General features: G+C 45.9%; 1 protein-coding gene across 3 annotated transcripts in view; it reads left to right on the forward strand.

Annotated features, from left to right (window-relative positions):
* The window catches only part of LOC112946783 (glypican-5-like), a 373,787-nt gene that overhangs the window by 41,430 nt on the left and 318,677 nt on the right, over positions 1-13,680 (forward strand). For all 3 annotated transcript variants that reach the window (XR_003249298.1, XM_026038723.1, XM_026038724.1), the window contains one exon: positions 10,980-11,674. Coding sequence is in view for 2 of the 3 variants with exons in the window: in XM_026038723.1 (XP_025894508.1) it covers positions 10,980-11,674 (695 nt within the window). In the remaining variant the exon portion in view is untranslated. The remainder of the gene's footprint in view (positions 1-10,979; positions 11,675-13,680) is intronic.

Here is a 13,680-nt window from a genome sequence, read left to right on the forward strand (position 1 = left end):
AACAACTCTCAGCTTGTGCACGTGATAGTGACAGCCTTTTTAGATGCCACTGATGCATTTGATTCAGAGATCGCAATGTTCATCTTAGTTGCTTCAGGCATCTGTGTCTGCGTTTTATAAAGTTGAATTTAAATGTGCAAGTTGCCTGGTGCTCCCAGGAGAGTTTCTATATAGGAATGAAGAACATAGGGACCTGTGTGGGTGCCCTCTCAGAATGTCAATATTGTTTAAATAAATGACTGTGATAAAGTGTATAAATTAAGTCTTAGTTCAGCCATGGTTGATCCTCAAGCAGGCCGCACATTGTCATTGAGTAGAAACAGAGTAGAAAAAGCACCATGTGAGAAAAGGARCAGGAAGGCAAGTGAATCCATATGCTTAAAGGCAAAGTTCAGGAGGTTATTTGAGCATGTGAAGTATCTGTCAGAAACTGGAAATCCAACACTAGTGAATGCCGGAGATGGAGGCACAACCCAAAGCGGGCAGGGAGAGAAGGAAACCCAGGGGCCCAAGGTGGAATTTGAAGAGCAAAGTCCAAGACATGAAAACAAACAACGAGAAATTCCTGTGGTCTGTTGAGGGCAGGAAGATGAGGAGGAACCGGGAGGGTSTCGGGGCGAGATATCTGCCCCTGGGGCTGTGGACGTGGGGCTGCCGCGAGGAGCATCGTGTGTTTCTGCGCGTGGCCGATGGGCCCCAGCCGTGCCCCTCTGTCCTCTTGTGCCCTACGGCTGCTCCTCTGCGCTAGATGCCTTGGGTGGTGATGCCCCAATCGCCCCAGCCCAGCTGGCCAGAAGATCCCGGAATAAATTCTGAACATTCTCTCAATTTTKGGGATCTTTGGTCACTTCTGGCTAAATCACAAGTCGCATTTTGGGGAGCGGTGAATGCACCAGGGTCCCAGTGCAGCCCCGATGAAGCTGCCTTTGCTGTGCTCAGCCCTCGCCTTCCTTTCTCTTGTGGCAGTTTCCCAAGAACCAAATCTCCCACCTGGCCTCTGAAGAGAAAACAGAAAACTGGTCCTCAAGGTCATATCCCCTGTAAATTTGCAAGCTTCTTCACATGGTGTCACTTTTGCTTTAATGGGTTGTCTCTCTGGGCTTGCTCTGTTGGTCTTTGCCAAGTGGCTGTGTGGAGAGATGGGTTCAGCCCTGCCTCAAGTGAAAGTGGGTGCTGTTTTAGGGCTGCTTTGACAGCATCTTGAATGAGGAACCTCATGGTTCTGGCAGTGCTTTCCTGTCTTTAGGGCACAGAAGGACTGGGGAGGTTTTTCAAGTGAGGTTTTTCCAGCGCTGTGTCTCAGTCTCCCGAGGCCCTTAGGTTAAACGCTGCACGTGGCAGGAGATGTGGCCTTAAGCTCTCTGAGGAGCTGGCTGTTCCTGTTGTCCCCAGGCGCACAGGACAAACAGCTCCTCGCACAGCCTCCTGCCGGACACACGGGGCACTGGGGAAAGAGCCCGACTTGATTTTCAAAGTCATTTACTTTTCTGGCTTGGCTCGGTAAGAYCTATCTCCTCCCTTTAATTGCTGTTGAAGATGACATGTTTGTGCAGATAATCCAACCCCAAAGACTTCTAAGCTACGACACCTCTTTAGGTTTTGGGCACAAGGAGACATTGTTGTCCCCTGCCCTCGYGTTGTGCTGCCAGGGCCAGGACTAGAGGAAACTCGATGGGAGCCCTTGCAATGCAGGTATTGCATGGAAATGTGGAATTGTAATCAGAGATGTCTCTGCATTGATGGAGGGAACATCAAACCTGCACTCAGGGCCTCCTGGAGCTTAGATTTAAGCTTAATTTTTAGTTAAGCCCTTGGGGGAGCACGGACCAGGCAGCGCCGTTGCAGCCGGTGGCGAATAAGCAGCAAGAGGTGTTTGGCTGAGGGACTGCAAGGTATTTAAGGCATGGTATTTCCCCGAGAGTGGAAAATTTTTGACCAAGGCAGAATATGCTTGAATTTATAAACTTTCCCAGGGTAGATTAATTGAATCAGCATGTGAGTCCTGTTTTCCTACAATTTTAGGAGTAAATAAAACCTTATGGAGGGGTGTCGTGGTACAAGGTGGAGCTGGAGACTGGAGCGAGGGAAAACCCTTCCATGGTGTGAGGTTGTTGTCGGCAGGAGGTGGTTGTTGGAGGGATCCGAATGGCCTGCTGGCTTCCAGGTGGCTTTGGAGCTGAAGACCCCTTCCACCCACCCTTCTTGGCGGAAAGCTGAAGCGTGTACAGAACTCGCAGGGGTTCTGCGGATGAACTATTGCAGGAATAGGACAAACCTGGGCTGTGCCAAATTGCTGCCATGAAATGGGGCTAAAATGCAATAAATGTGGGTGCCTCTGGGGCCTGGGGTAGCTGAGCATCGTATCTGTTACCCTGGTGTGTCAGCCCCCCAGTCGCTTCCGTATGTGGCTGCTTGGTTGCTCCTTCTCCTCTCCCCGCAGTGCTGCTGCAAGGACTGACCCCCGGGAAAATCATTTCAGAGAGCTCCCGCCCACTAAAATGTGATGTTTACTTTATACATTTGGGCCGGGCTGAAAATGTGGGAACTAAATGACTCGGGTACAAAAGGTGACTTATTTTTATCAATTCCACATGATCTGAAATGAAGATAAGCATGTGAGGATGATGACTATAGTTCATGAAGTGTGACAATTTTAAGCATCAGTTTTTTGCCTATATGCTCAGGCTTTTTAATATACTTAGAGTTTCTTAAAATATACTAATTGTATGATGTTAGGGCAAAAATTTAATTGCTGTATTTAGAAGTTTCTTTGACAATGTTGATCCAGTTCTTCTGCAGTTTTAGAGGCTCCTGGAACTCTTTTGAACYTAAAACCAGTGAGTAATGTTGGGTCATTCCAGATGGACACTGGATAGAAGCAAAAAATGCTTTTAGATGGTATGTCCAGTTTGTCTGTAGAGCTCTCTGAGCTTTACCTACCGACCTGTTAACCCATCTGCTTCTTTGTGCCCATTTTGGATTTGGTGACGTGCTGCAGTTTCACAGCCCTATGTGCATTCACAAGGCTGTGCTTTCCTGGGAAACTCTGCTGGCTTAATGGGAGCTTGCTAAGGCTCAGTGTCCTGCTTGCTTAGACTCCTGTTTCGGCTCTTTTAGTGTGAATGTTTGTTTGCTCTGTTCTCACTAAGCAGGGGGCTGTCACCAACCTTGCTGCAGTCTGTCTCCTTCTGGCACGTAACAGTAAGAGCTGGGGTGGCCTTGTTACCAGCATGATGCATCTGCAGCTCTTGGGCTTCCTTGTATTATTGGATAAAAGACTTCAAAACTTGAAGCAGAGCTATAAAAGCAACACCCGTGCGAGAGGCTTGGACAGTCACCTATTAAAACCTCAGCGTAAGTGATATATTTGGTATTTCAACTGCCACCAGTATTTCTACAATTGATTTTCCATCTCTGATGGCCTTTGTGTAACTGAAACAAACCAAGGAGGGGCCATGAGATGCCAAATACTCTTAAGCAGAAGAGGAAGCCATGAAATGAACTCTAGCACATTCCCACGAGCATCTGGTAGTTATCTCTGTCCGTGCCTGTGCTCAGGGGGACACTTGAGGACATCAATGGTCCTCAGCAGGTTGAGCTTAAACTTAAATACCRAACTGAATAAAGGCCCCAGTTAAGAATGATAGTTTCCAGAGTGAAAAATGAGAGGATTGCCCCTTTTTGAGGGAAGAGACTGAAAGGAAGGGCAAGATGCACAACACTTCTGTGAAGCTCTGGCTACCAAAATGCGTGTTAGCTTTCTAGGTCTCCCCATCCACTGAAGTTATGAATGGACCTTTGGGCAGCAGAGACAGTTGCTCACATTTAGCAGCCTTGCAAGTCCTCAGATGTGTGAACTTTAGGACTTGATGGACTTCAGCTGATTGCATGACTGGGGCTGGTCCTGGAATCAACTCGCGTCCAAATCATCAAACTTTATATAACAGAGCTTGAATAAGGCAGATCTATATGTTTGATTGATCCAAGCAATGGAACAGGCTGCCCGGGGAAGTCACCGTCCCTGGCAGCGTTGAAGAAACATGCAGACGAGGTGGTTGGGGACATGGTTTAGCAGGCAGGGTGGGAAGGAGTGTGCGGTTGGACTTGATGATCTTGAAGGTCTCTTCCAACCATAATGATTCTGTGATTCTATTTACTCAGGTCTAATTTCCTAAAACCTATTCTTAGCCTCCTTTGCACAATTCCTCTGCTGCTGCTACTCGTATAGATAAAATAACTCYGCATATAAATAAATAGCTAAAAATCATGTAGTGAATCATGGTTCCACCACGATGCCAGCTTCTGGCATTTACACGAGCATGGAGATTTTGTAAAGCCTTGCTCCTTCCAGAGGGTGCCTGGGTATATGTGGCAGCATTGGAGAATGGTGTCTTAGTGCATTCATTTTGTTAAAGCATTGCACAATTTTGTGCATGGAAGAGAAGCAGCCTCATAGTTTTGGGTTGTGATTTTTGGGTTGGGTTGTCTGAAATCAACATGATTGGAAAAATCTTGAAACTTAATCTTTCTGTATTTTTTCTTTTTAAACAGGGAATTTCTGGAGAAAAATAGACTTCTTGATTTATTAGTGCTAATGGTCCACATACTCTCTGTGCGGAATAACTTGTTCCCCTCAAACATCTGGCTGTCTGTCAAATCACCAGCATCTCTCCTTGTGCCAGAGCTGACCCATGTGTTGAACACTTGCCAGTCATTTTGCTTGAAGGAATTTGGGAGGATAATTTGAGGAGAAACTCTTCATAAAAGAAAAATATGTTCTGTTTTTATAGGATTACTTTTAGTGCTGTTCCTCCTCTACTTTTCCCATTCAGAGGGCTTTTGAGAGAATGTGAGATTTTAGAAAGCAACAGATGGCATATTTTCTTAAATTTATGGTGATTTGGATACAATGCCTATTGAAATCAGTCTTTTCCCCTATTTCTCTTCAATCATCAGGTGAAATTATTTCTTGTGTCTGCAAAGCAAACTGCTGAATAAAATCAGCTTCTCCACGCAGACGTGTCCTTTAACCCCTTGGTAGCACTCTGATATCAAACACGTTTGCAGAGAACCTGCAAGAGAGCAAAAGCTGATAGCAGCTGTTGCGGAGAAAAGAATCTAAATGTATTTTCTTTAAGTATTGCTGATGTTTTTAATCCAGGATCAATTGCTRTGCCTTGAACCTAAGCAGCTCTTGTGAGTGCATCGTGGAAGCACATCARCAAACCTGATCCATGCAGCAAACTGTTCTCAGCCCAAACCTGCCTGCGGATACCCAACGCTGTGRTGGGTTTTGGAGGGTAGTTTTCCAAGGGATCCAAATGGCTGGGGAGCCTGAGGAGCAGGGCTGGATGGAAGGCACCAGGCACTGGGACTTGCAGCGGATCCCAGTGCCTGGCGACATGGAGAATCTCCATCTTCTCTGTGACCTTAGCCCTTCAATGGGGGTCTCAGTATTTTTCACCTTTCTGCCAGARTACATAAGCAAGAACAACAAAAATAGCATCAAAACAAACAAAACGCTTCGTCTTTGTGAAGCCAGCCCTGTCTCTTGTGCTTCTGTTTTCTCTTAGGTTTTTAGAAGCAGATCAGACCGGACCACCTAACTAATTCAGCTGGAAATCCTGAACCGGTTCGTGACCCTCTGCAGCAGACGTATTAGCTTTCCTACTGCCAGTTGAACTCTGTAATGAGCAGGTCGAGGAGGTTCTCCCTAGGGACCCTGTCTGCTGGTTCTSCTGTTAATGAAAGGATTTCCAGGAGAGCGGAGCCTTGCATCCAAGCAGGTCATATTTGTGCTCTGTCTCTGGGGGCTTCAGAGGAGTCTTTTGTTTCTCTTTTTCTTAACAAATGCAAATCTAAGATATTTTGCCCTTTTCTGGTAGTCTTGAATACACCAGAGATGCACAATTAGATACCTCAATTTCTTCCTTGCCGCCGTGTTCCCTGGCAGGCAGCGTTAGTCCGTAACGCAGCAGCGTGTCGGAGGCAGGATGAGGAGAGTTTCCTCACTCTCGTGGAGATGTGCAGCCCCTCTGGCCTCTACAGACATGGTGCATTTGCTGCTTTTCTCRTTTGGAGGTAACAGCCGTGGTGCTCAGTGGGCCCCCATTAGCACAGATCAGACCGTGCAGGGTTTGCTCTCCTGCTYTCTGCTGCTGGTACCTGGCACAGCTTCCACCCGCTCCAGGTCTGGCTGTTCTCCCTCCTCCAGGCCAGCAGCAGCATCTCAGCTGTCCTTGTGCACTAGTTATGTCCCCCTACAATAAGCGACCCCACTGAGTTGGGGAATTGAGTCGCTCAGACTGCAGGTAGGGAACACACAGTCTCCTACAAGGCTGTTTCAGTCTGGTAAACTACGTTATGCACAAAATATCTCACTCCAAAACTACTGGTAATAAAATTGGAAAATCCAAATAAAATGTTACACCAACAGCCTGTAGGAAGGAATTACTGGAGAGACTTAATCCTAAAGATTGAAATAAGGCTATCATGAGTGTCCTTTTGTCTTTTCAGGCAAAGATACCCCACAGTCCCCTCTTCTAGAGAGTATTTGTTATTGAAAAGTGTATAAAACAGCCAAGCTTTTCTGTGCTGAGAAGTGGGWTAGAAGCAGGTGAAGCCTTGGGCCCTTGGCTTGTTCTCAGCACAATGAGCATCTCTTCTGGAGAGGCCAAGCTGGGGGCCAAGCACTTTGCTCGGGCCCTCCGTGACTCCTTCCTAGCTCCGTGCTAACCTTGGATCCCTGCACCAGCCTGCTTGTCCTTTGGAGCTAACTCCATTTTTGCAGGATTACTCCAACGTGTCAAAGAAAACATGGCAAGAACCTTGTTTTAAGAGGCACCGGGGGTTTTGGCTCATCCTGTAACGGGACGGAGCAGGGTTGAATTTTAAGCAAACTTTCCTCTAAGCTGTTTGTTTGTCCTGGAAGGCCGTTTTATTCTTTAAGGAGAAACACTGACACGTTTTCTTCAGACCGCCGTCCATCTGTGCACAGAGACTTAGCCTGGAAAACAAAGGAGAAGCCGTATTGTTCTGTAGCCAAAACTGTGTTCAGGAGAACGTTTCGATCAAACTGTTAATTTGAGGAACTAGACAGATTTAGCTTGAAACAGCTGCTGATGGTTACAGAGCTGCCACTGCAGGTTATTTTTCAAGCTTAGCACCGTAATTGAGCACAGGAATCATTCACAAGTCGCCCGCTGTAGCTGGGGCTTCCAGTCATCCCTGTCCAGGCCGAGGGATCGATCGGATATCTCGGACAACACCGGTCTGCCCCCCAGCTCAGGTGGCTGCCAGACCTCCTGAGGGTTTCCAAGGTGGTTCTGTGAAGAGCAAAAATCCTGATGTCGACACAGACAAAAGGGGAGCAACCCAGGCAAGTTTGCTGAAGGTACATCGTAATTTTTCTAAACTAAGTTTTTTTAGAAAGCAAATTAAAGGCATAGAAAATGYTGCTGAGGCCCAGCTGCTGTTTTTATTTTGCATTGGCCCCACTGCTGTTAAAACCACAGACCGATATTCCTAAGTAATAGCCAACAGATTTAAAATGGGCAAATATGAATCATATGGATGGTCTTTGAGTTCTGTTTTGCTGGGAGGAAAATAGTATTAATAGCCCTGGTTTTGTAAAAACTTTAGCCGTAGTCCTCAGGGCTTTTGCTCTTCATCTATATCATCTTACCCCTCCGATACTAGAAGTCAATCAACCTTCTACTGCAAAATATTCCCAGGGAACTATTTGCTTTATTTCCCTGGCAGCGGAAGCACGTGGATGTCGTAAAAGGTTAATGCCACATCTGGACTGCAGCTTTGGGCTGCCCAGCAGACCCAGTTCTGCTCTAAACTGCTCTCTTTAGAAAGAACGAGTAATTGCAGCCTGTAATAGCAGTATATAAAAATAATACACAATTACGTTGAAATGTGGTATGCAGAAATAATAAACAGCTAAATTTAATGACCGCCTTGGTCACTGTGTTCACAAAGTGCTGCAAGATGAAATAAATAGTGAGTTTTTCAGAGTGAGCTGAGCAAACTACAACACACAGCAACTTGGTGGAGGTTTCTCTATAAACTCTCCCATACAGTGTTTTGTGTAGGACGATTCCCAGGACGCAGGGACTGGCAGAGGTGCTTGAGCACAGCTTGTACAGAGCTTCCTCTGGTGTCTTCGCTGAGTGCTYGTGCGGCTCGTTGCGACTTTGTGACGTTATTGTAATGACAAAACCAAGGCTGCTGCTAGATCTGGCAGATGCGCCTGCTGGCCTTGCTGTTTCCAGCAATTTGGGTATATTCCCCAGCATGCAGACTGCAGAAATTGGGATGTATTTGATTGCATGGCAAGATGAGTGCACCGAGCAGGACATCACTGTGGATCACTGCACCCTTCTGTTGTTGTTACCATCAATCCCTGGCTTGTGCCTGGATTTTTCTGTCTGCATCACCAGCCTGTAGAGCAATGAGGCCTGTTTTCAACTTGGTGATATCACTTCTGTGGCTGATGCTCTCAGGACCAAACCCTGGCCAACTAACCCAAAGCAGGTGTGTCCTTCACACTTTCCTGTATATGCCATACTTAGAAAGTAAATAACTTGCAGAGAACTTGTTTGTGGAAAAATCAGGGAACTGCTGTTTGCCCATGGACAGATAGCCAAGTGGATGATTCTTCTTTCCACCTTTTAATTCACAAAAAGCCAATTAACAGCAGTGGTGTTTGAATTCCCAAGCCTGACTTTGYCATGCTGTAACTTTTGCTTTAATCATGCTGACCTACTTGTATTATTATTATTGTTTTTATTGTAAGAGCTTTATTGGCTTGAAGCTGCTGGAGTCGATGTGATAGTCAGGACAGCTATTTATTTTATAAAGGAATATTTAGGTTTGTGATAATATTTACATTTATTGGAATATCTTATTTCTAGGCAAGTTGGTGTTTGAAGAAGATGCCGAACTTGGCAAAGATGGCACAGTTTTGCTGCTGAGTGCAGTGTGACCATGGGAAATGCTGGGTTTTGCCCAAATCTGCAGGCTGGTRGTAGTGGTTTCAGTGGGGTAGGACCTGTCCACCCCACATCTGGGCACCAGCTGTGGAGGGCAGCAGAAGCGAGGGGTGGTGTTTCCAGCAAACAGGCTCTTCTCTGGCCAAAATATTTAGCAGCAAACCTGGAGTTTGTTTTCTGTGTGATGGATGTCTTATTTCTATGAGACTGCTGATATAATTATGTTTATTACAATGTTAATTATTTCTCATCAGCTTCAAGAAGAGCAGCTGTGTTATCTGTAGTAAGACTGCCTGTCTAGAAATAAAAACACGTGGGAAAAGCAGAGTATCAGCAGAGCTCCGAGTGTCATGGGTCAGGACAGGTCAGGACACCTTCGTTCTTGGACATCCTTTGCTGCTGGTAAAGAGCACAAAATAGAAATGAAGCTGGGAGTTTTAAGAGCATATTTTCAAAGTTAACTTAAGGCCTTTGTGGAGTTCAGCTTTTGTCTTTGCAAACGTAACACCATTTATTTTATTCTTACATTGTTTGCAAAGTAATCTTAAAAAGATCAGGGGCGAAAAAAAAAAAGATCTGCTTATGTTACTGTTTGCTGTTCAAGGACTCTGTTCTTATTTTGTAAATGTTTGTAGTGTTTATGGCATATCYGGAAAAGCAGGATTCTGAAGCATTTATCCTTTCTGTTGTCTAGATGTGCGTATGGGTGGGAATTTCTGCTGTGTACACCGTTCTTTTTGCATCAAATTGCAGTTAATATGTAGTTATGTCCTACTGCTGCAAAATATTAGCTTGCTGTACTATATTTTAGCAAACCATAAAAATGCAGAAGGTCCAAAGGACTTGAAAGTATTAGAAGGAAGCTATTGTTCAACAAACTATAGCTTTCTGTCATCTTGTAACTTGTAATAAATGCAAGATGTTGGAGGGAAAGGAGCCAAATATTAGTGTGGTCCTAAGAGACCAAACAAATAATGGAGCTACTTAAATTTGTCATTCTTCTGTCATGATTACACTTAAACCTAAAATGCAGGCAGATGTTTGGAGAGATTCAGCACTTGCTTCTGCTCTTGCTTTCTTGAAGGCTGCTCGATGCGTTCAGCCAAGCCCGGGCTCTCGTGGCTCGTTGTTTTTCGGGAGGCCCTTCCTTGGTTCGAGCAGAGCGGGCCGTGCTGGGCACAGAGATGCCCCCCGAGGTGTCAGGGCCTCCGATGAAGGCCYGGGAGGACGAGAGCAGCACGTGGTGCTCGCTTCCAAGCTCCCGTGGAGCTGCTCTCCAGCCTTATCTGTTTTGTACGTCAGCTTTGTCTGGTCCTTCGTGCCTGTATATGTTTGCTCTGCCTGTCAGCTGTCTGAATCTGTASAAGTGTGTGGTTTATATCTCCAGATAGTCTGTGGGAAGACATGAATGCCTTATTTTCTTTCCTGCAAGATTTCATAGCAGGAGAGCGTTTGGGGTGGAAAGTAAATAAAACGTTAAGCTGTGATTATGCTGTTGAGGTATAGCTTCCATAAACTATTAAACTGTTAAATCATTCATTAAATCAATGCAGCAGTGGTAGCAGAGCCGTGCAGCTCCTGAGTTGAGATTGGTGTTGAGCTGATGGGATGCTGGTGTTGAGATAAGATCTACTCTGTGTTTTTAGGCACGGGTGCTTCTTGCTGGCGGATGTTATGGACAGTTCACAAGAAAAATGGATAAGGGGTTGTGCCCTTTTATTAAATGTGGATGTTATAATGTTGCTTCTACAACCCGGTGCCATGACATGGATGGTGTCTTATGGACTCGTTACTCATTGATCACTATTGTAACCAGTTACCCCAGTGTTGCCTCACAGGTGGGACTTGTTCTTCAAAGAGTTTTGCCTGCTYAAGGACCATTTCTGGGATGGATGTAGAGGCTGTCTGAGGAGCTGAGATGCCAACTGTTTGTTTTTATGTCCTCTCATGTCCTTCTCTTTCTTCCCCTCCTTCTTTCAGAGGCCTTCGAGTCTTTGCTTCGCGTCGCTGAGAACCGCACGAGTTCCCTCTTCGAGGCCGCCTACCGGCCCATGGCCAAGGAGGCCGCGGAGCCGGTCAAGGAGCTCTTCACAGACCTCTCCCTCTACATCCTGGGCGCGGAGACCACCGTGGAAAGCGCCGTCTGGCGCTTCTTCGACAGCCTCTTTCCGCTGGTCTACAGCCGCCTAATAAACCCGGGAATTACCGATTTATCGGAGGACTACACGGAGTGTCTGCGGCTCACGCGGCAGGACATCAACCCCTTCGGCCGCTATTCCAAAAACCTGGTCACGGAGCTGTCCAAGTCGCTTTGGGCCAGCCGGCTGCTGAGCCAGGCCCTGAGCCTGGGCATCGAGGTGATCAACACGACGGAGCACGCGGCGCTGACCAAGGAGTGCAGCCGGGCGCTGGTGCGCATGCAGTACTGCCCGCACTGCCAGGGCCTCACGCTCATCCGGCCCTGCGCCGGCTACTGCCTCAACGTCATGCGCGGCTGCCTGGCCAGCGTGGCGGAGCTGGACGCGCCCTGGAGGGACTTCATCGGCACGCTGGAGTACCTGGCGGGCGCCGCGGGCGCCGCGCACGGCCCGGAGGCAGCGCTCGCGGGGATCCGCAACGCGCTCAACGACGCCGTGCTGCACGCGCAGCTCAACGGGCCCCAGCTCTCGGCCACGGTGAGTGGGCGCCGGGCCATGGGGCAAGAAACCCTGCACAAGCACAGGCTTCCAGTGCTTTGTTTCATGCCTCCAGCCCCATCCTTGCTAATAGCAGGTGCAGATATTGCAGGTGATTGCAAAGGGATTCCCTAGAGCCTCCTTGGCTATGAAAGATTAAAAAAATATATATTTGCTTGCTTGAGAAGCAACCATGACAAGCAGATAGCCCTGGCTTGCTTGTAGGGATTTATATGCAAAACACAAATAGAGTTTTATATGCAAAACAAATTATATGCAAAACAAATCAAATTCAGTATATGTCCATATTTTTGTTTTGCATATAAAAGAAAAATATGGACATATATTGTATTTGATAGCCAACAATATATTGTTGTACTCTAAAACTTAGGCATTAGCAGTCTGAGAGCTGATCTGGGAGCGYTGGCACTATGTGTGAGGGTATATCGTGACAGGGATGGCAAGAAATGCATTTTTCTTATTTTTAGTCACCTTATTTTTGTGCCGACTGTTGAGACACCAGAAGGGGAACACAGGTCTACAGTAAGTAAGCTTACAAAAGCATTTTCCTTTTACCTCTCCTTTCCTTTTTCCTTATAAAAATGGAAAAGAGAGGGAAAAAAAAACATGAAAAATCTTCATTATCAGGCCCTACACAATCAAATGAAAAAAATGCTACGCATCTTTCATCTGTGGYAGGGTTTGGAGGACAGGCTATGAAGATAAAGTAATGACAACTCATAGCTGATGGGTTCTCTTAAGATGTTGAAGATTAAACAGAAATAACTAATAATTGAGCTGGTTCTATCCATATGAAGTTCAACATAATTGTCAAARCAAAATATCCAGCAGTTCAGCCCCAAACAGGATTGAGACTAACGTGATTGTTCTGGCTGCCTAGAAAGCCAAGGAGTTTGCGTGGAAAACAAACGAGAAGGAAACGAGAAGGAATTAGGTTAATTCCTGGGCTGAACTCTGCTCGACATATTGTGCAAGGAAAAAAGTACTGGAAAGACTGAAAAAAAATGAAGGTATAATYAAAGGTGTTCCAACGAGGGAAGCATTTTGTGGGAAGGAGATGCCTCTATGTAACCTTCCAAGATGCCAAACATGGCAACTCTCTCCAGTTTATAAGGGCTGGCAGTYAGTGTGTATGGAGAGATGGAGAAAACCAGTTTGGTAACCTGGTAGAAAGAGTGTGCACTGGGAATTTGCAGTGAGCATCTCAGCTCATGTTGCCTCAAGTAGTCGGTTCCTTTGTCACTGATGCTTGAATCTTCTCCTGGTACGTTTGACATCCAAAGATAAACTGAAATACTAGGCAAAGCTTTGCCTGCTTTCCTGGAGAGCAGGACTGGCATTTTGGAGGGATATTGCACAGGTGCAGGCACACCTGAGAGCACTGGCTCTTGGTGGACTTAAGTGCACCATAAAAGTGCCCTTACCTAGAATATATGCTGAACAAATCCTCTGAAATCTCCTCTACCTTTTACCCCCGATGCTATTTTTTGTGAGACCCTAGAAGGAAAATGAAAATCAGAACGCATTCTGTCTCGTAATATATACAAGTTATCTGTAGTAGCCAAGACTGGCAATAATAGGTATTTCTCAAAATTATGACTGTGCTCTGGCACTGTTCACACACAGTTTATTAGGACTGAACTTAAGCTCCTTGTCTATTCGCAGCAAAAACCATCTGCAGTGCACTATATGCAACATGTTGCGAAATCCTAAAGCTTTATTCTCTTTACCTTTTTATCCTCATAATGAATATGTRCTTACTGAATATTTTGCTTTTAGCTGGTTTGGAAGCAGAATTGCTCTGCAAGCTTCTTTTGTGTTGAGAATGCTCTTTAATTGCTATTTAAACCATTTACTTGAGTCTCTTCTGCTTCCCCTGCATTAAATTTAAGCATTTTCGTTGTCCCATTCAGAGAATTCAACATTGAACATTCAGCATTTGAAATCCCATTAATTCATTGTCCCCTGTCCCCTCCGCCACCCCC

This window comes from Nothoprocta perdicaria, unplaced genomic scaffold (genome assembly GCF_003342845.1).
Source record: "Nothoprocta perdicaria isolate Ctin4 unplaced genomic scaffold, notPer1 scaffold_217, whole genome shotgun sequence".
NCBI lineage: Eukaryota > Metazoa > Chordata > Aves > Tinamiformes > Tinamidae > Nothoprocta > Nothoprocta perdicaria.